The sequence below is a fragment of the Periplaneta americana genome, chromosome 11 (genome assembly GCF_040183065.1).
Source record: "Periplaneta americana isolate PAMFEO1 chromosome 11, P.americana_PAMFEO1_priV1, whole genome shotgun sequence".
Taxonomy (NCBI): Eukaryota; Metazoa; Arthropoda; class Insecta; order Blattodea; family Blattidae; genus Periplaneta; species Periplaneta americana.
Genome location: NC_091127.1, coordinates 108,966,191 through 108,987,465, shown reverse-complemented (window position 1 = coordinate 108,987,465; position 21,275 = coordinate 108,966,191). Strand labels below are relative to the sequence as shown.

The following is a 21,275-nucleotide window of genomic DNA, read 5'->3' as shown; positions in this document are numbered from 1 at the left end:
CTTCAACATTGTTGCTGTAAAATGTTTTCTGTGTTTACTATACTCCAGCAGGCCGTGATATACGTCTGTCTTTTTTTTTCCCCCAGTCTATAAATGCGAACTTAAAACAAACGGTAAGGTTATGTAATGATTTATTTTTCATTTTAATATTTTAACAATATTATTTATATAACATATTGCAGTAATAACATCGGCATCTGCAATCTCGTTGATTTTTTTCACGGCTTCCTTAATGTTACGTGCATCAGGAATGCAATAAGTTTCGTGGAGTAGTAGACTTTACTTAATTTTTGCAAATATTTAAAAACAATAATTAACATTGCAATTTAGGTGAAATTGCAGTGGTAAGTTTCCAATTTATAATTATTACTATGTTAAACGTCTCTAAAAATAATATGTTAAAAGCCTAAAGCAGTAAAATGAATGTCGCGCTTAAGTGGTAAGAAGAGGGAAATTGTTATGTGTGTTACGTTGGGAATACTGAATGTGGTATTTCAAACTTACCGCCTATTGGTTCTGTACGGAAAACAAGCAAATACGCACGATCTCGCACAAAATAAATTTTAGTCATTTCCAGGAAAAGATAAATTATATAACGATGCTACTGTCTACGAGGTTATCTAGCGTTGGTGTAATTGGTGATAGTGGGGTGGTATTTTGGCGAGGTGAGACCGAGGATTTTCTGTGTGAATACCTGACATTTGCCTTACTGTTGGAGAAACCTCGGGAATAATTCAAGCTCAGACGGGATTCGAACTCATCCTAGCTCAGGTTCGGATCAGGAGTACAGTACGTTAACCCTAGCTGCTCCTCTCGGCAGCGGGTAATGTGGGAAACGCGGGATCAAATAAAAATAATACACTGCGAAAGTGGTAGAACATGGCTGATTTTACTGAGAACCTAGTATATATATTCGGAAATTGTCTTAATTTACACGATATTTTTGACACAAGTATTCGTTTTCGTTTTTGTGGAAAGAAAACTGGGCGCTGCATGTTTTATATATATATATATATATATATATATATATATATATATATATATATATTTCTCGTAGAAATTATAGACTAAATATTGTCATGCCGCCCCCCCCCCCCCCAAATCTAAAAGTTCGCGGAAATAAATTTCCAGCTTGTCAGTTCTGTCCCTTCCTGTAGTTTAGACAGATGTGTTAGGAGATATCCAGCATAATGTAGGGTATACGATCGAGAAACTATTGAAATACTAAGTAAATGCTGCATTAGCATTGGTGACAAAATTGAAACTACGGAAAGTGTATACAAATATAACAAGTTTTAGACGTAAACATGGGGTTCTTTGAATCAATTTTGCCATAATAGAAAAGCTGTAGTTTATTCAAATTGTTACCTCGGAAGCCAGAAGCAAGTATGTCCAAAATCTCCATTTTGAGATATGGTAATGTTCCACGTCTTTTTCTAAATGTGTTCCCCTTTCTAAACAATTTAGGCCTACCAAAGTGATACGAAACGTAATATTAATTATTTAATTTAAATGATAACAGTTGAGTTTTAAATACATGGGCTTTGCTTCTTTTGCCTGCAATCAACAGACAAATTTGTCACTTATTTCGAATATCGTAAAATATATGCAACTATCCATCCCTGCAATTTGGGAGTACCAACATGTAAACAAGCATAAAATCATACATATGAATCAACCATTACCTAAAAATCCATGTTTTGGCGCTTTTGACTTCTGATACAAGAATTGTTACGCTTGGGTATTTTCTTCTTCCTTTTTATTAAAGAAATACTGCCGAATGGAACTGTTCTTCCCAAAATACTGTAGTTTGGTTAAGAGTAATAATTTATCTCTACAAATTAATAGATCACCTATATAATTAAAAAAATGGTCAGTGGTATGTGAATGTACAGAAAAGAAGGTATTGGAAAGGATATGATAGTTGATAATTTTACAAGCTCGTATTATTAGTTTATTCTAATTTCATTGTTGTAAGGGAAAGTAGGTATCGTTTAATGAGGTCCTTTTAATATGGAGTTATCTCTTTCTTTTCATAATCGCAAAGTAGTGAATGTTGTCCAAATTCTTGCTAACTCCATAACAAAAGCCAGTATCCGAATATCCAGGCCATTTCTTTCATAGTTTTATTATGTAAATTCATGAAATATCGTTTTGAAGTTGTAAGTATGTTTCTGCCTTTCCTTTCATTGTTTGCACCGTATTTTCTTTAGTTTATTTAATCTTTTTACTCGTGTTTCGGATCTTATCCCTGATAGATAAGTTGTTTCACTTCTGCCATTCTGACAAGTTAGATTGGAGAAGAAAATCTGATACTCTATTGTTCCCTGTTTTGCTGTAAGACTCTACTGTACATAGTGATGGTAAAGAAGTGTAGCAGAGCCTCTTTCTGCAAAGAGCACTTTTTTATTGTAAGGAAAAGTTTGAATAGAACGCTGTTGGATCTCCTCGTGCAGTGGAAGGCAAGTGTTGACACAGGATGACTTCGAGGGGAGTAGTATGAAGCAAAATTGAGCCGAGACCCTCCACAATACCATGTTAACTCAGGTGGTACAGCCACTCGCTTCTGTGTCATTGGTTTTGTCGCTATCCAATCACTTCTACATCCATCGATCGAGTGAAAGTCTTACTGTTCTCTCTATGATTTTACTTTGTCACCATCTTATGATCATTTCAAATATTGCGAAACACTTTCTTCCACTTTGTGTTGTAGAGTTCTCCATGGATTTTCTGAAAACTGTCCAATGGCTACAAAATGCACTAGAATCCAGCGAAATATTCTGGATGAGATTACATGTTATGTTGTGAATAAGTATCTTGAAGAGGGAGACATCTTGACGTAAGTTTATACTATACTTTCTTCTACAGAATCCGTCTAGCTTTCGGAGATTTTACGAGTAATGCTTTTATTCTAGAACCTCCCGCATAACTCTGAATTTGGAAGTGATCAGGATACTAAAATTCGGGAATGAAATTGTTAAGAACAGACAAGTTATTTACGAAATAGAATAGGATAATATTCTAAACGAATTACATGAAATTCGTATTCGATTAACGGTAAAATAGTTTTATTACAAGAAGAATTGCAATGCGCACGTAGAAATAAAGTGGACTGATAGATTGTCAAAAAAAAATAGCTCTGAATTAGAAGTAAAAAGGGATAAGGAATCCTATACCCTGGATGTAAAAACTGTAACTGGTATCGGACTAATTTTTTTTTTATTCTCGATCATGGACCATGTTATTTTAACATTATTATTATTATTATTATTATTATTATTATTTCTTCACAAATGTAATTAAGTCCTTCCGGAGTTGGTTGCCAACGTATAAGAATCGTATAAAAGTGAGTAATATTTTCTCTAAGACGTTATTCTCAATTGCTATAGGAAATGGAAGTTCTTTCAAATGCTGTTAGATGACGTGGTAAAATTGCACAATGATGGTATCAGCATGAATGTAAACTTATTCCACAGCCACGTCGCTGATAAATCTATCAAATCCTGATCTATTTGTTGAGAAACTACGATCTAACTTTGATCTATGGATGTCACTTTTAATTTGTTTCGAGACGATGAGGAACGCGTGAATGAAGTGAAATTTCTATCTCACAAGTTCCATGGCTGCACCTGGACGCACCGGTTGGGTGAACTCGATATGTCTGACTGAAAGAACTAACACTGCACCTGCAGTATTGAAACCTGCGTTTCCTCACCAACCTGTCCTCAGAGATAAAGTCTCTAGATACTTTCTTGCAGAAGGATATGATTCTGATATTTGTATTACACATAGATTAGGCTACCCTTCGATAAAATATGAATCTAATGCTGTAATAGTGTAGTATATCTATCTCATTTAGTAGTGGTGGTGGTGGTGGTGGTCGTGGTGGCGGCGGCGGCGGCGGCGGTAGTTGTTTTAACCTGGCAGAGTTAAGGCCATACGGCCTTCTCTAACACTCAACCAGGAGTAAAACTGCGTCACAGAAAACACTACAAATTTACAAAGTACACTACAATTTTACACACAAAACTGAATAAGATAATAATAATATAATGTAAACAACAAATAAGTAGAAATCAGACATAATATATAACATTCAGAAAGGAAAAAGCCTAATAAAATGATAACAGCAGGTCAAAATAAATGAGACATACAAAGTATAAAAAATAAGACAATTATTGATGATGGTGATGGTGATGATGATAATAATAATATAATAATAATAATAATGAAGTACAAAGCTTACAATGAATACAATATTTTTAGGTACACACGGCAAGGAAGGTTATGATTATATATATATATATATATACACCATTATCGGGAAATATGAAAACAAAAATATAAAATATTAAAAGATTTAGATGTATAAAATAGGAAAATATTTTTATTTTTACTTTGAAGTTAATTGATTACAAATGGGTTAGAAATTTATTAAGGTGCCGGTATATGTTTGATGTTAAAATGATTAAGAAGGAATGTACTCAGTATTTAAGGATATAAGAAGTTGCAAAAAATGTAGAATTACAATCAAATGGTATGCATAAAAATACATTTTCTTGCACCAGCAGTATGACTTAAAAGCCTTAGAAGGTGCACTACGGCAGGAGAGAGGAAATTAAACATTAAGATAGATTTTTTTGTTGAAACGGTAGCGTCTCTCGATTTCCAAATTCAGCAAATCTTAGTTCGATTCCCGATTGGGAAATTAGGTAATATTATTATTTAGGGAATTCGAATGGGTGTATGTCTCTTGCCTTGTTTTTCTGTTGTATTGATATGAACGATGAACTTGCTCCATCCGGGCTGCATTTCATGGATTTCATCTACTTGTGAATATGTAATGTTGGGAACGATGAAAACAAATAAATATCAGAAATGTGTAAAATTTAGACCTCAAGTCATACAATGGAAACTGCACGAGCAGGTTTCTAGAACTGCGCGCCGGAACATACCTCTTGAAATCTGCTGCCGAAATTGGAGCAGGAAACTCATCGGAAGTGCCGCACTTTAATTAGACTGCGCTTATAAATACGTATGTAAATCACTCGTTTCGCAAGGTGAACTAGATACTGTACATGACCTACAGCAGCAGCATTCACTACCGACCTGAGTTGCGTAAACCTCTAGTGGCCTTGAAACATGGCGTTTCTTTGGAGTTAACTCAGAACTGGAAATACCTTCACTACAAGTAACTTATTTGCTGCACTTTGTTCCATTCATAATATATTTTTCGTCAGGAACTTTTTTAAAGACGATGCCTTCAGTGTTTGTAATTGATATTTTTCCAGTGGATAGAAACGTGGTTTTATGGCAATAGTGTTGTTTTTAATTGCATGTAGAATTTTTAAAATATCGATTTTATGTCTTCAAAGAAATGCCAAATTTTCGCAATAACATAATTGTAGAAAAGGAAGGAGTTGCAACTCCGTGAGAGAAAGATCACTGCACGTGTCTGTCGTACACTCGTAACTTGTTATAATAATTAACAACGATTAATTTGTTATAATAAAGCTAGAGTTGGTTATTGTAAACAAGGTTTTTTTTAACGTGGCACATACTATAACTACAATAAATAGTCGCGCGCTCAGAGCTAACATGAGGCGTGTCTTTGATAGAGATATTTTTAAACAAAGCTGTTTAATGGAGATATTGTTTTTAAACAACTCGCGACTTGGTGTGGCTGGATGCGGAATTGTTACGTTTTGTCGACTAACAAGCAAACATTCTGATGGTAGCAGATAAAAAGTTATTTTTTTTCTTTAGAATGTTAATAATGTCAAAAGAAGTCCTTATACAAATTTTGGCCACTCGACCGCAATTACAAGGATCGTAAAAATAAGTTCTCCAGGGGTCGTTAACAGAAAGAAAACACAATTTCATTGGAAAAAATTTATTGGAACAAACACAGCAATTATTGAGCTATTTTTCAACATATTCTCCACCGAATTTGAGACATTTGTCATATCATGGAATCGTCAGAGAGGTGCAAACGGCTGTCAAACGCTGGTTACGATCCCAGGCGGCTGACTTCTACGATACAAGGATACAAAAATTTATCCCATGGCATGACAAATGTCTCAATTCCAGTTGGGGATATGTTGGAAAATAACGCAACAATTGCCGTATCTCCTTCAATAAATCTTTCCATGCATTTGTGTTTTTTGTGTAAACGGCCCCCAGGGAAAATCACTTTCTGGACGTCCTCGTAATTGCGATCTAGTGGCCAAAATTTGTACAAGCACTGCGTTTGATATTATCAACATGGTGGAAGAAAAAATAACTTTATCTGCCCTCATCAAAATGTTTGCTCGTAAGATAAATCGCAGCTTGTGAGGAATGAGATATTAGCTTATGTGATCATATTTAGGACCTATATGATGTATGAGTAAGAACTGGCAGCACTATAAGGGTCCACGTGGACTTGACGAACAGCTTTCTTATAAAAAAATTTTAACGACGCTCGCAACTGCCGAGATTATATCAGCGTCGCCGGTGTACTGATCTCTGATTAGCCGGCATGTGTTAGTTACTCGTATTGGCTTGATTGCTGTAGGCTACGAGTGTGCCCGCGTCAACATGTATGTTTATAGAAGAAATCTGTATAGAGCTTACGGTAACGATTACAATCCTAATGAAATTTGTGGCGGACAAAGATAATGTGTATTTCCATGGCGTTCTTCCGTTATCCTGCCACACTTTGCCAGTTCTCCATAATAAATAATAATTAACAATACTTCTTACACTGGGTACATCGTCCTCGGATCTAACTACTGTCGAGGGCATTGAATTTTTAGGAGTCATGGCTCCCTTCGGAAAGAAGTAAAAGTGGGATGTCGTATATTTACTGCACGTAAAAGAACTCTGTCCACGAATAAGACAATATCGACCATTCCTCGCTATGGGGACTAAAGACTTTGCAGACTCTGTGAGACTAGCGATTTTGTTCAAATCAGGAAAATAGAAAGGAATTGTACCGAATTAACTGTTTTAAATCAAATCAAATCCGAGGTTAGAGATAATCAGCATTGGGGATGGAGTGTACAGTACTCAGGGCTAGCATAACTGGTTCTAGGTCTAATCTACCAGTGTACACCCAGTGCAAAATAACCTATGATTACGGAACAAGTAGTCGCGGAATTTACTGAAGTCGTCTCCGGCATGTCTTGGTATTCGATTAGGCCTATAACATCAAGTAATTAAGCAGAAAATGGTAATCGCTTTTGAATATAGATGTATGTATGAGTGGCCTCGTGATAGATTACATAGTGACGTTGTTATTGTGTGCTTGTCTTTGACACACTAGCAGTAAGGATTTTAGGTGAAACATAAGCACACGAAATAAAATTATCAGAAATACAAAACATTAGAAAATATATTTTCAGCTTATAAAATAAGATTGTCATTATGGTGATAAGATGCTTATATTGGGAACATAATTTGTTGATGGGATCTGTAAAATTGTAACTTGATGCCGACGAACTAAAGAATATGCCTTTTTCATCTGAGAGTTGTATGATTTTGATGCTGCAGTCCTGGATTTACTCGTGTATGTACGCAGGCGAACCATTTGAACCCACAGGAACTTTACTGACCTTCATTAATATTGCACCTTATGTACACGCCCCTCTCCTTACCCCGTTCTCAACCCTTCATTTCAGGTTTTAGCTTCGAGCTGCACTCCGCACGCGAGCGCCGTATTCACTGGCGCGCTGCAAATGTTCGCTTGTATAATTGAGACAAGTGCTTTTCGTTGTTGTGGCAAACGAACGAAACTAGGACATTCTCAGTTCTCACTCCAAAGGGTCCCCGTTCCTCCCGCTTCGCGCGTGAAGCACTGAGCCCATGACGGGGTTTTTAATGTACTTTGTACTAAAATGACACTCCCTAACTAAGCAAAATGGAGACAAAACAACTACAAAATATCGGTTCAGAAAATTTCGTGATATAGGTTAGGTATGTTTTCTTTCTTCTTTGGAAGCTTTTATGCCTTTAATAGGGTTCATTTTAGGTCTCTATATGTCCGTATACGTGGAGTGGTCTCCTGAAACGATATACGATATAGGAGTCACATTAAAACTGACAAGCATCCATATTATTTTATGAGGGCTTCAAACTCACAGTTGTGACTTTCACTCAACATTAAAGTTGCAGAAAACGGTAGAAATGAAGTTTTGAGTGCTTTCTCCATGTATTTATGTTTCATCTGTCTGTATCTACCTGTTTCGTCAGTCCATTCTTGAGTCACAGCCATTTCTCCTAAACTGTTACACCATACCTGGGCTTTAGTATCTCAATAGAGTCACTGCAGATTACCCCTTAACTCCCCACTTCACCTTCCCCGGCAGAGACAGTTATGTTTCAGACCGATAGGAGTAGATAGGAAGGCAAGCATTTCTGAGTGACGGATTGTACAAAGCAGGCATCATAGCTTTCGGCTCTCGCTGGTCGACTAAAATCCACCACTGATGCACAGTGCCTTACTGTGTGTTTGTTTCTAAAGCGATGTAAGCGAAAAGGACATGAGCGCGGATATGTATTTCCTTTTCTTTTTATGCCCAGGGCCATGTTAGACGATATTTGTACTTGCATATATTTTATGGGTCAAGTTCGACAAAAGTACACATTTTGTGCACACTGACCACATGACCAACAAATATCGTTTCTTGATCGCCTGATTGGTTCATAATTGCCATGACAAAAATTCAGTCACCCGATGATGGTGATGGTGAGTGATGAAAAAGGGGGAGTAAGAGTTTCAGTTTGCACGTTGGATACCTCACTTCAAAATCCGGCGAAGATGAGCGAATTTTCTTCTTTGCAAAATATGTTTAATGTTGCATTCTCAGGATACTCCCGTTCCTCTGCAAATATGTAATCGTTTTTTCCACAGTTCACAATGACTGTTGCACTGAAGAAGGCAAAGGGAATTACATTTCATGTAGCAAGTAACGGTAGGAACCCTTGGAGTTATCGACCCTAAAACATCACTTATAGTACAGAATTGTTGAGTTCTGTGTTGTTTACTTCTCTTTTCGGAGCCTGTCCTGCCTTCTTGATAATGTGCATATATGTGACGGTGTGCTGTAGAAGCAACTAGCCTACATCTGCCCGTTTCTCAGAGGATCACATGATCTGAAAAGGTCTGACGCTCTTTCTTCTTATTGTTATAGGATCTGACGGGCCAGAACAGCAATGACAGCTCCAGTGGGCCGGCGCCGGGCACGCCCAATTCCCAGGGGATGAGGCCAACCCCATCGCCCACAGGATCTACGGGCTCGCGCTCCATGTCCCCGGCAGTTGGTAAGTAGAATATATTTTTCTGGTGGAAAAGAACTTGCGGATTTGAAAGATGCTAGATTCTTTCCCGTCGCCAGACTTCCAAACAGTTTTCATTAATTTGTTTTTGCAGTCTCTCCAGAAGAATTGCTTTCAAACATACCACTTTCGTGAGCTTGTAAATAAATTTAAGGCAGCAAGGGGGAATGATTATTGCTAAAAAGGGCTTAAATTGAGCTGATATATACACTATGTTGAGTGTATGAAAATTAGCCACTTTTCGAAACTGCATTGTGCAGATGAAGTAATGAGCATATATTCCAGGCAGTACCAAAATCAGAAGTCATATAGAGATAGGAGATAAGAGTTGTTACTATGTTGAAGGAGAGTTTTTTGTGTAAGGGAGATTGAATGTGAAAAATATAATACATATAAGGATGTAGTTTTGTAATACTGAGGCCCTACTTATGACTTTTAAGGAACCCAGAGGTTCATTGCCACCCTCACATAAGCCGTCATCGGTCCCTATTCTGTTTCTAGATTAATATACTTTCTATCATCATATCCCACCTCCCTCAAATGCATTTTAATATTATCCTTCCATATACATCTCGGCCTCTCCAAAGGCATTTTCCCTCCGGCCTCCCAACTAACACTCTATATGAATTTCTGGATTCGCCCATACATGCTACATGCCCCGCCCTTCTTAAACGTCTGGATTTAATGTTCCTAATTATGTCAGGTGAAGAATACAATGCGTGCAGTTCTGCATTGTGTAACTTTCTCCATTCTCCTGTAACTTCATCCCTCTTAGCCCCAAATATTTTCTTAACAACCTTATTCTCAAACACTCTTAATCTCTGTTCCTCTCTCAAACTGAGAGTTCGAGTTTCGCAACCATACAAAAGAACCGGTAATATAACTGTTTTATAAATTCTAACTTTAAGATTTTTGACAGCAGACTAGATGACAAAGGCTTCTCAACCGAATAATAACAGGCATTTCCCATATTTATTCTGTGTTTAATTTCCTCCCGAGTGTCATTTATATTTGTTACTGTTGCTCCAAGATACTGTATTTGAATTTTTCCATCTCTTCGAAGGATAAATTTTCAGTTTTTATATTTACATTTCGTACAATATTCTGGTCACGAGATATAATCATATACTTTGTCTTTTCGGGATTTACTTCCAAACCTATCACTTTACTTGTTTCAAGTAAAATTTCTGTGCTTTCCCTAATAGTTTGTAAACTTTCTCCTAACATATTCACATCATCCGCATAGAGAATAAGCTGATGTAACCTGTTCAGTTCAAACCCCTTTCTGTTATCCTGGAATCTTTGAAGTAATCCCGAACGAAGACGGAAGTGTAGCTGAGAAAGTGAGACACTACACCGCCTCGTTGGTTAGTGGTGAGTTTGCCTGACTATGAACCAATAGGTCCTGGATTCGATTTCTGGTAATACTTGGGTAATTTTTCTAAGGGTTCAGGATCTGGAACGGAGCCCATCCAATAACGTGATCGGAAAATTGTAAAGCCATGTTTTCTTGTTGACCTTTTCACTTTCATACATATCCAGCCAATAAACCATTATTATTGAGTATCCGAATATAAGGACTGTAATTACACCCGTAGGTTTTATGCATTTCATAATGCAGTACAACAGTTATTACTCGTACAATGTGAATCTAAAGTATAAACTATTCAGAAAAAGAGGACATGTGTTTGTCTACAAACATATGGTGAAGTGTTGTGAGTTACGCAAGGGAGGGTTACCGGATTTGAATCCCCCTCCCTTTAACTTTTTTCCAAACGACATATTTATATTTGAGTATTTTTTAAATCCATAATCGTTTCCCCTTCTCTTATTTTTCACTGAGAGAGTAACAATCTACATCGACATAAGTGTAGTCCTCCTACCCCTCCTTTAATATAATCCCTGTGGTTGGTGCTGCGGTACGTCCGAATAAATAACAAAGCTATCTTTATTATAGAGAGACCTACCGCCTAATACCGACCTTGTAATAAAATTAAGCTGACACAATATTAGATTGAACTTGTTGTGAAACATATAGAAAAGGTTTCGACAGTTCTACAGTGCAGATGTTAAATATTGTGTATTGTCGATTTTAAACTCATTTTAAGAGCGGTATTCACCCGTTCGTTAGAGTTCTGACTTTATTGTGAAACGTTCTTTTAACATTTTATGCATTTGATAGTTCATATTTTTAATATAATCTCACATTATCGTTCCAGGTTCTTTGATATGTCTAAGCGAACGCAAAGCTTAATTCTACAACTTTTTTTTAGTAAAAAGTCGCGTAGTGATTCTCTCGAGGTTAGTGAAAATTTCACATTGGACGCAGCGTGACGATGTTGTCGCGAACGTTCTTTCCGGAACTAGTTTCAGATCTCTCTGTGAAAATTCAGCTGATAATACAATAATAATAATAATAATAATAATAATAATAATAATAATAATCACGATTTTAAATACCAATAACGTTAATTGTAAACTATTTTTATAATGACTCCCCCCCTTAACAAAATTCTGCGTACGCTACTCTGATATAGGATGATTAATTGACTAATTTTTTTTTTCCGTACTTAAAATTGAAGGGGTGAGGATGGTATAGTCCTAAGACACACGGACAAAATTTCACAGGTATTGAAAGTTTAGGGTCTAATGCTGTAGGTGCGGTATGATAAACTCTACAGCTTATTTACATACATCATTTTTTGAGTAAATGTTATAATATTTTACCAGTAGCTTCCTAATATGTGTAAGAAATAAATTCGCAAATATATATTTTTGTTAAAAGTATAACTTTGGACTACCTCATTTTCACCCCGTCAGTTGACACTGTTAAGAGAGACATCTTCAAAACAAGTCTGTAGAATGTCTTATCGTGGTCATGATCATTACTTTTGGAGTAACAGTTAGCATGTCTGACCGTGAAACGAGCGGGCCCGGCTCCAAATTCTGGGTGGGAGAAGTTACGTGGTTGAAGTTCATCTCCCCCCCTCGCCCCAAGGGTTTTCTCAAAACATTAAGAGTAAATGCTGGGTAAATTTTGGCGCTGGACCCCGGACTCATTTCGCTGGCATTATCCACCTTCATTTACTCAGACGCTAGATAACCATCGCAGTTGATAAAGCGTTGTAAAATAACCAGATCATTATTACATGTTTAAAGGAACGGACCGGACCGGACCGGACCGGACCTTTTGACTGCTCCCGCTCCCTTATATGAGGACTGTAAATCAACATTTGACGTTCACAAGTAGCGGGGCTCCATTTGTTACGTGGTTATCATGGCGTAAGTCCTTAGATTACGGCACACAGAACGTAGAAAATGTCAATTATAATAGAGGGATGAAATTTCCACTTCCCTGTTGGCAGTCGAACCCCCTAGTACACAGGATTTATAGTTTGAAAACTACTTGGAAGACTAATATGCAAAAACTAAACTAAAGTTACCTTTCTTGGCTGAAGTAAAAGGACGCTGACATTAAGTTGGGAATGGAAAGAACTGCCACTCTTTAGGCAACCTGTCGACGCTTATTTAAGATGATGAGCCCACTTGCAGGCGTAGTTAGTACATCACTGTAAGTTGGCATTGCGCAAGCTTCTGGAATTGCAGAAGCATGTTTACCGGGCGCATTATCGGAAGGAGGCAGGTGAATACCCTGTGTCCATCACTTAGTGATTTATCACCGAAGCCAAGTGTAGGTAGCAGATTCTCACGGCATCCAGCTGATCCCAAGGTGAACGTCAAGACGAGGGGAGAAGGCCTTGGCGCGATTATGTAAGCAGGTCACGTTGAGACATGACGTCAGCTCGTCCAGGAAACCGAATTGTTACCGGGAAAGCCGTTTCTTAACGCGTGCAGCCGCAATAAAAACAACTCTTTCGGCGCTATTACATCGCGGATTTTGTTAAATTATCATCATCATCATCATCATCATCATCATCATCATCATCATCGACCGCGCTCTTTGCTCGATTTGTTACATCTATTAATGGACAAGTAGCGGACTCCTTTGTTATGTGGTCGGTGAAACGCAATATGTCTGCATAAGGCTGTGTAAGACAACACAGGTTACACTGGACAAAACAAAAAAAAAGGGAGGGACAATGAATGAATGAATGAATGAGGCAGAAAGGAAACAAATGCGCGTTCTCACAAGTGCTGTTGCGATTCATTTTAACACTTACGTGAGCTCCTAGCTTAAGTGACGGCTGTTTCACTTTGTTCACCCATCCCACTTAAGGGACTTGAGTAAATTTTGCAGGGGAAACCCCCCCCCCCTCAAAGAATATAATCGTAAAGTAGCAAGAACGTTTAATGACTTCGTCATTAAATCCGGAACATTTCTGTTTCCTTCTGTGAGAAACTGCCGTCCACATACGTTGAGAAGATAGAATTTTCTTTTTTTCGTTCAGATCGTAGTATGACCCAGGAACTGATAGGCTTAATTTGTGAGGAGAACAAAATTAACTGGCTATATTTGTAACTGAATCCACTTTCGCCACGAGAGATTATTTATACGAGTATTACACCGATAAATTCGTAAAATGTCCATAAGGTAATAATCATTATTATTATTATTATTATTATTATTATTATTATTATTGTTGTTACTAATCTTCAAGAATGGGTTATTTAACCCGTTGCGTCTTCTCACGAGGAATATGAAGTAATACGAAACATAGTTAGCAGGCCTACTTGAATTCCTGTGAAAAGCTGTAATGAAAATCTTTCGTTTAAACCAGGGCTGGGCACCAAGAGCAAATTCTACTCTCTTACGGGGAACCATTGACTACTCTTCAACCCCTTTCTTCCCCGCCGAACACCGCGCAGCATTGATGCCATGACGGATGAATATTAAGCATCCCCGTTTAGTTTGGAATCGCTCCCGCTGCCCGTCCTGGTTTAAACCGTAACTGGTATCTGACCTAGACATTTGAAAGAAAGAAGTAATCTGCTCCCACTAGCACCGCACGTAGATTAATTTATATTTTATATTTAAAATGTGTCTGTGATTCATAAAGTCATTTTATTTATTAAAAATTTGATGTAGTATTCGATAGCATAAATAAATATAAAGTACAAGTCTAAAATAATGGCTTTCTGTGGAAAATTTTCTCAGCAAAACAAGAATTACTCGAATTATGAGACATTTTAAACCGTAAACAACTTAGTTACCGATCGTGCCTACAAGTTTTTCTCTCATGAAGTATAGATAAAAACAAGTGTCGTTGGACTATAATTAGCATCAGAAATTGTTTGTCAGTGTGTGTGTGTGTGTGTGTGTGTGTGTGTGTGTGTACATGTATATTGTGGAAGTAAATCTAAGGCATTTGCGATAAGACAATAAAATGAATTAACATTGTTCACAAATTGAAGTTCATAAAACAGCTGGAACTTGAATGATATCATGGACGAAATCAGTTCTCTTTATTGTGCGTTGAGACAGTCGAATTTTTGCACCGGTTCCAGTGGTGACGAACATTATATTTTTGGCTCATTGGTAGCAAAGTTAGGTGAAGACTTCTTACAAACTGAGTCAAAATTTCGACTCCCAGTAGAACCTGTGATGTGATTTTTTTTTAAACCTGTGATGTGATTTTTTTTGTGTAAAACTACTATGTGAAACAGTATCTCTGAACACTTGTCTGTCGTTTAATTACTGTTGGCTTATGTCGTACCATTTGGCTTGAAGTGTATAATGTATCTCCCTTTATTAATGAATCCCAACACAAAAACTTGTGCCGGACCGACCAGTGAGCGAAATGGGCAGGCTGGCGCTAATTCGATCTGCAGTGATGTGTGGTTGCGTAATGAAGTGTCTGTCTATACAGTGAGACAGTGAAAGTGCTATTGGCAGACTTGTCTGCTGAAAATGGGGCGCTCGTGAGAGAGGAGGGGGTGGCATCCCTCGCCCATGACCTACATTTATTTTTCCTCTACCCTTTTGCTACCCCGCATTCAACTACGGCAGAGCAACCCTCCTCCACCCTCCCCATGTCTCCATCACCACAAACTTCTTTCTCCAGCTTCTCTCTATTCTTCCTTGAAATTGAGGAAGGAATTTTATTGATTCCTCTTCGAATGGGATTGGGGTAAGTAATGGCATGAGTTGAGGTAGGCAAAATCTCGACAGTAGAAGAGTGTTATAGGACAAGAGTGAGTGGTGGGGCCAGCTGATCCCTAAACAAGTTCATTGATGCGACAAGATTATCTTGAAGCCCGTGTGTGCAGCCCGGCCACAGTCCACACTTCGCAAACTTTCACATCTGAAACGTTTAGTTATATGTACCATCGACTTTTATTATTGTTTTTCCGGCCTTCCAATGGACGGAGTTACGCGATAATAGCCTAGACCAACCGACAATTTGACAAAAATTGAAATATTTGCACAAATCTGTTGTTGGCTGAATTATTTAACTCAAGAATGCGCTATCTGCATTTTGCTGCTATTTATAAGCAAAATTCGTTTATTGTTTAAAATTTATTTATTTAGCTTTGCAATATTAAATCAACTGCTGGTCTGTAATTAAAAATCGGTTAGCCTTTTTTTACTATTATTTGTGCTATTTTTGTAATAATATGAATGTTACAATACTTCTTGCATAACATTTTAAATAAAAATCAGATTTAGCTATTTCAATGGTCTGTATCTCGAAAACAGGTTTTTGGCGGTTGGTCTCTGTAACTCGTTCAATTCATTCCTTTAGTATCACTTTATGTTGTGTTTGTTATAACACTTATACTAGGCTTCGTATTCCAGCTTCCCAAAGACTGAAGTTAAAGACACATTGGGTATATCATGCGCTGAACACATGTAATGCAACGAATAAAGATATAAACAAGCAGGTTGTCGCTGCGTGTTCGTGAAGTACAGTCAACTATTGACATTCTGAAGCTGTACTAGTAAACACATGCGTGAGCTGTGATGTTCATTTTCGTCGTGATTTTTACAATGAATAATAACGTGCATTCATAAGTTACTGAAGTTGAACATATTATGCGGATGTCACTTGAAATGATTTTATATTGCAAGAAATTCTTTCAATAGCACATGACGTTATTTGTGCATGATGTAGTACAAGATATTCCTATTATCTGATTTTTTTTTTTCGTGTTTCATAGTATATTGTATATATAACTCATCACTGAAAATCCACTAATTTTATGTACTTCTCTAGAAATTCCATAAAAGTAGATTATTTAATTTCTTAATTGAGATGTTGGCGCTGAACATCATGATAAGCTACACAAATCCATGCTAAACGTAGAGTTCATATCTTCATAACTTTCAGATTTTTACTTTTGGATTACGTTCGATACACTTTCTGAGCCTTTGGTATTGCAGTGTACTGTTTTTGTCACTTTCACGTTCATTTTACACAATTTATATGTAATGTTGTCTATATTGACAGTAAAAATATTAGTTAAAATATCCTCTACTATACCCTGCTTAAGCGTCTTACCTAAGGCATTTTACCTCTGCAATCAACCTTCAATGAACCACAAAGATGTAGTTATTTCAATAATACGGCTAGTAAGAGCAGTGATCGATAAGACTACTCACTATGACTGAGTCCCGGTTTTGACTTTCTAGAGGAAGAGGGCAGAGGATGCGTAACTATTTTGTATACGAACGTACCTGTACCTGCGCTGTGACGGCACATATACTTCGAATCAGGCAACCTCATTCCAGTTCATAGGTAGCTGCATTACGAACCCTACTTATAACAATTGATGTCAACGAAATTGAATCAATTTGGCAAATTCCGATATTTTAGATTTCTTGTCATCTATAGTGATTTCTTGTCATTACTAAATACTAATGCACAGAAATTGCCTGGATTACATCGGTGTTTCAAAGTCTGTACTACTACCGATTTACTTACCTCCTGTTATTTCCTCGTCGTACTACTACTACTGCTACTGCTATTGCCGTAATTGTGGTATGACTTGCGTCGCGTTAAAGTTGCTATGCAATCTCAGAACTTTGGTTGTAAGGGAACCAACAGCTGAAGTGTAACCTTACAACTGGTTAATCGGAAACTGTGTTGTGAGAACTGATTTGTGCCTATTGCAATTTCATTGAATAACTTGGCTTTTAAACCACAAAAGTGGCATTGAATCTCTCAAAACTATCAAGACGAATAAAGAATTGGGAAATACAGAACATTGTATTCTTTGAAACTGCTCATGTCCTTCGATAAATGTAGAAGAAATGTAAACAAAATTAAGCCTCTGAGTATGATCTGGAGCTAGTTTTCTACATATAATGACAAACTGTACTTGTCGAGAATCAGAAGTATTTCGGGTCATTATTTTCGACGACAGGCAGCAAGCCTGAATTTAGCGCAAAAAAAGGCCGATAGGCGTTTTAATTCTGTCTCTTGAATTGTTTTTTCAGCGGTCAAAGTTTAAATACTGTATGTTGCCTCTTTTCTCGCTAATTAATTATTTATACGTTACACTATAGTGTCTTGGAATACAGTTTGTATAGAGCACGTGTCAGCCACGTGGAATCAATGCGGCAATTTCTTTTCATCCCAGGTATCGATCATCATACCGATCCAGTAATTAATTAATTAGTGTAATTATATAGCTATTCTATTGTCATTAATGTCTTACTTTGTAACAAGTGTAATATCAAGAGATTTACAGCACAGCCCTTTAAAAATGTGTCTACGAACAGAGGACTTCAGACAAAATTTACTGGCCATATCTTGCATACGTTACAATGCAGTAAATTTCGTTACGTTATAATTGTGGTCTGTGATCCCAACAGTGGTATTAGATTTCAATCTTACAGATATTTCCGCTTCAGAAATAAAATTTATCACGACACTAACAGATTCCCTGACGATAATAGTTCGCATCTCAAACTCTCTACAACTAAACGTCTATCTGCTGCAGATATCACTGCATTAATCGAAGAACGGTTCCTTTTGTGACAGATCAGTAGCTGGCTCAATTATGACAGGGAGGGAGATAGTTACAATGAATGCTCCAAATCTAAGTAGGTATATTTGGACTTGAGATTTTATAAGTGGGTTATTTTACGACGCTTTATCAATTGCTATGGTCATCTAGTGTCTGAATGATATAAAAGTGATAATGCCGGCGAAATGAGTCCAGAGTCCAGCGCCGAAAGTTACCCAGAATTTGCTCTTAATGGGTTGAGGGAAAACCAGGTAACTTATCCCAACCAGGATTTGAACTCAGGCCCGCTCGTTGCACGGTCAGGCATGCTAACCGTTACTCCATAGTGGTGGACAGAATACTTCATCCTATCTCAGAATACTACAGTTTCACGGAGCGTTTCCGTCAACAAGCTGCAAGTTTTGTCACTGATACATTCGAGCACGATGTTGAAGTTTGGTACATAATTAGGTATTGGGAGAGTAATTTTATGGAAATGGTTGAAAAGAGAAGTACATTTTTAGCTCTTCGGTTTTTATTTGAGAGACTGTGTAACATTTCTGCGTATATTTGTAAAAATGAGTTTCTCTTTCTGAAAATTTAGTAGAGGTAGTACTTACTATGCATGAGTGTGAGTGTGCGTGACTTTGTTGAATGCTCTGACCGTTATTAATGTAAAGTAGCTTACATAATATTTTATAAGCAAATTTAAACTTCTCACATATTTATAGATGAATGTACATATTAGAAATTAGAGCCGTGTAAGATAGTGGTTGTTATTCGGTCAAGAATAAAATTGCTTATCTTTGGAAAAAATCGGGCCCTCCAACCGGTTCCGAACCCTTGTGCTCTGTCTGACCGAGCATGCAGTTTGTAGGTTTGCCATGCTCAAACAGCGTCTCCTATGACATTTCTCCTGTCCCAAATCCAGGCAAAAGACTTGGCGAATAAATTGATTATGTTTTTAATGACTAATGCATCATAATAACACTCTCGTGACCTGAAGTCACACTTATGAGTGCCGGTCTCGTGACTGTTCCACCAGGAAAGAGAAATAGGATGGGGAAAGATCAAGGAAGCTATGGCTAAATAATATTACATATGAGTGGGTTAGAAGCAAAAGGTTACAAGTGGGATTTCTAAAAACATGAGTTAAGCGCATCCAGGACAAGCTAAAGAATCTAAAATTTTAGTGGCAAAAGGACATACATTTTAACTACATCACACACTAAAATTGAAATAAAAAATGTCACTGAATTTACGAAAGATTAAGTACTATTCCTCACTTCGGTGAGAGATACAAAATGAATATTAATACATGGGAAGAGAAAGGACTTCTTTTTGGCGGCAGGGGAACTTCATTTAAGCTATCCAAAACCATTCTCCTTTTTCTTAAATTTTCTAATAAGGACATTAACAAAATTTGTCTAATGGTATTGAGAGATTCATTATCCATTTTACACAATCACTTGTATAACACTATGTATTTTTTTTAACTTCATTTCATTACTCTTCATTGTACTTTACTTTCATCTCATGTTTCTCTGAAATCAAATTGTACTTTATTTTTAAATTTATAATTGTTCTGTATTCTCTCCGCAAATCATATTGTGTTCTATTTTTAATTTAACCTTTGCTTTGTATTCTGGATCCTAGTATTCAGCCGTAGATGTCTGCCAGATGTCCGAAATTGCGGAATTAGTAGCAAACACATTTTCTCAAAAAATAATTTAAGTGCACTTATACCTCATTGGTTCTGACCCCCCCTCATAATGGCATGCAAGAGAAGAGATTGAAAGACTTGGACTGGAATGATAGGTTTATGTGGTGAATAAAAATTAAAAATATAAAAACTGTAGACACAGGAAGATGTTAAACTTTGTAAACCTTTTATGTATTAATACGACACCAGGATCTACTGGAAATCGAACTCAGTTACTGTACGTTGTAGTAAAATAACTTCAAAAGCAGAATCGTGACATTGTTGAAGCAACGAAGCAAGATGTTTAGTGTATGGTGCCTGAGATGCATGGTAGCGCTGGCACAGTCTGTTAGCCTGTTTGCTGCTTCCTTATGTATCCAGTCACTTAATTTGCAGAACACGTAACGACTGTGGACACTTCTCTAAGAAAAGTACGAGGAACTGGCCGGCGAGAGAAGCTTCACGTGATTGGGTATTTGTCGTTTACTTCGCATTAGTGGTCTGAAGGTGACCTTTCCTCCATCGATGAACTTTTGAATTGTGTTAGCTCAACCGTAGCTTAGTAACTGACTTGTTGCCAGTGGGATTAACATTTTTAGCTGTGTGAAATTTTGTCTGTGGATGAGTATTTCGGTTCCTTTGTTCCCTCAGTTATTTCTATTGGTTTATTTTCCAGACTGCTTAGGCTAAATTATCACACTTCGTACCTATCTGTGTATGTACTTACGCTACTTCAGAACATGAAAGATTTATACATGGAAGAAAGCCCTTATCGCCATGTGAAGACGGTGCTGATCCCCTCGATCACTCTCTTGATAAGACTTACACATTCATTGAGTGTACTTCTCATTGCGGCTTGGTTAGTGCTATATCTCAAAGAGAAGTTGATACATTGAGCCGTTGATAACTTAAGTTGTTTCGCAAAATAAATGCGATATCATTATTTTAAGCTAAAAAGTCGACTTTTTGTAGTACGTGGAAGCACTGCGAGATGTGCTGAAGTAAAACGAACATATTGTTCTTCTAATTATTATTGTTCTGTATTACTAAACAAATTTCACTTATTTCCCGAACATTGTACTCGGATATTTCTATTATTGCTGTTCTCCATAAATACTGAGTAACCTTTGTAGCTGCAGAGAATGTACAGCTGTCAAAAGAAAAAGTGGCCGCTCTCCTGAAACAAAGTTCCCTTCGGGTATCTTCGCTACAATTCGGAGACAGGCGATGTTACATGTTGTTGGACCACGTTGCCTGATATCTACAGTTATAATTGAAGTATTCTGTGTGTTATCAATAGCATAAATCTAGCGTTCAGGCCTCTTATTCATGAGGTCCTGCGTTC

At 37.2% G+C, this 21,275-nt stretch overlaps 1 protein-coding gene across 12 annotated transcripts in view; it reads left to right on the top strand.

Moving 5' to 3' along the window:
* osa (trithorax group protein osa) overlaps positions 1 to 21,275 on the top strand; it is a 742,554-nt gene that overhangs the window by 536,329 nt on the left and 184,950 nt on the right. For all 12 annotated transcript variants that reach the window (XM_069839840.1, XM_069839842.1, XM_069839841.1 and 9 more), the window contains one exon: positions 9,174 to 9,303. In XM_069839840.1, the coding sequence (XP_069695941.1) occupies positions 9,174 to 9,303 (130 nt within the window). The remainder of the gene's footprint in view (positions 1 to 9,173; positions 9,304 to 21,275) is intronic.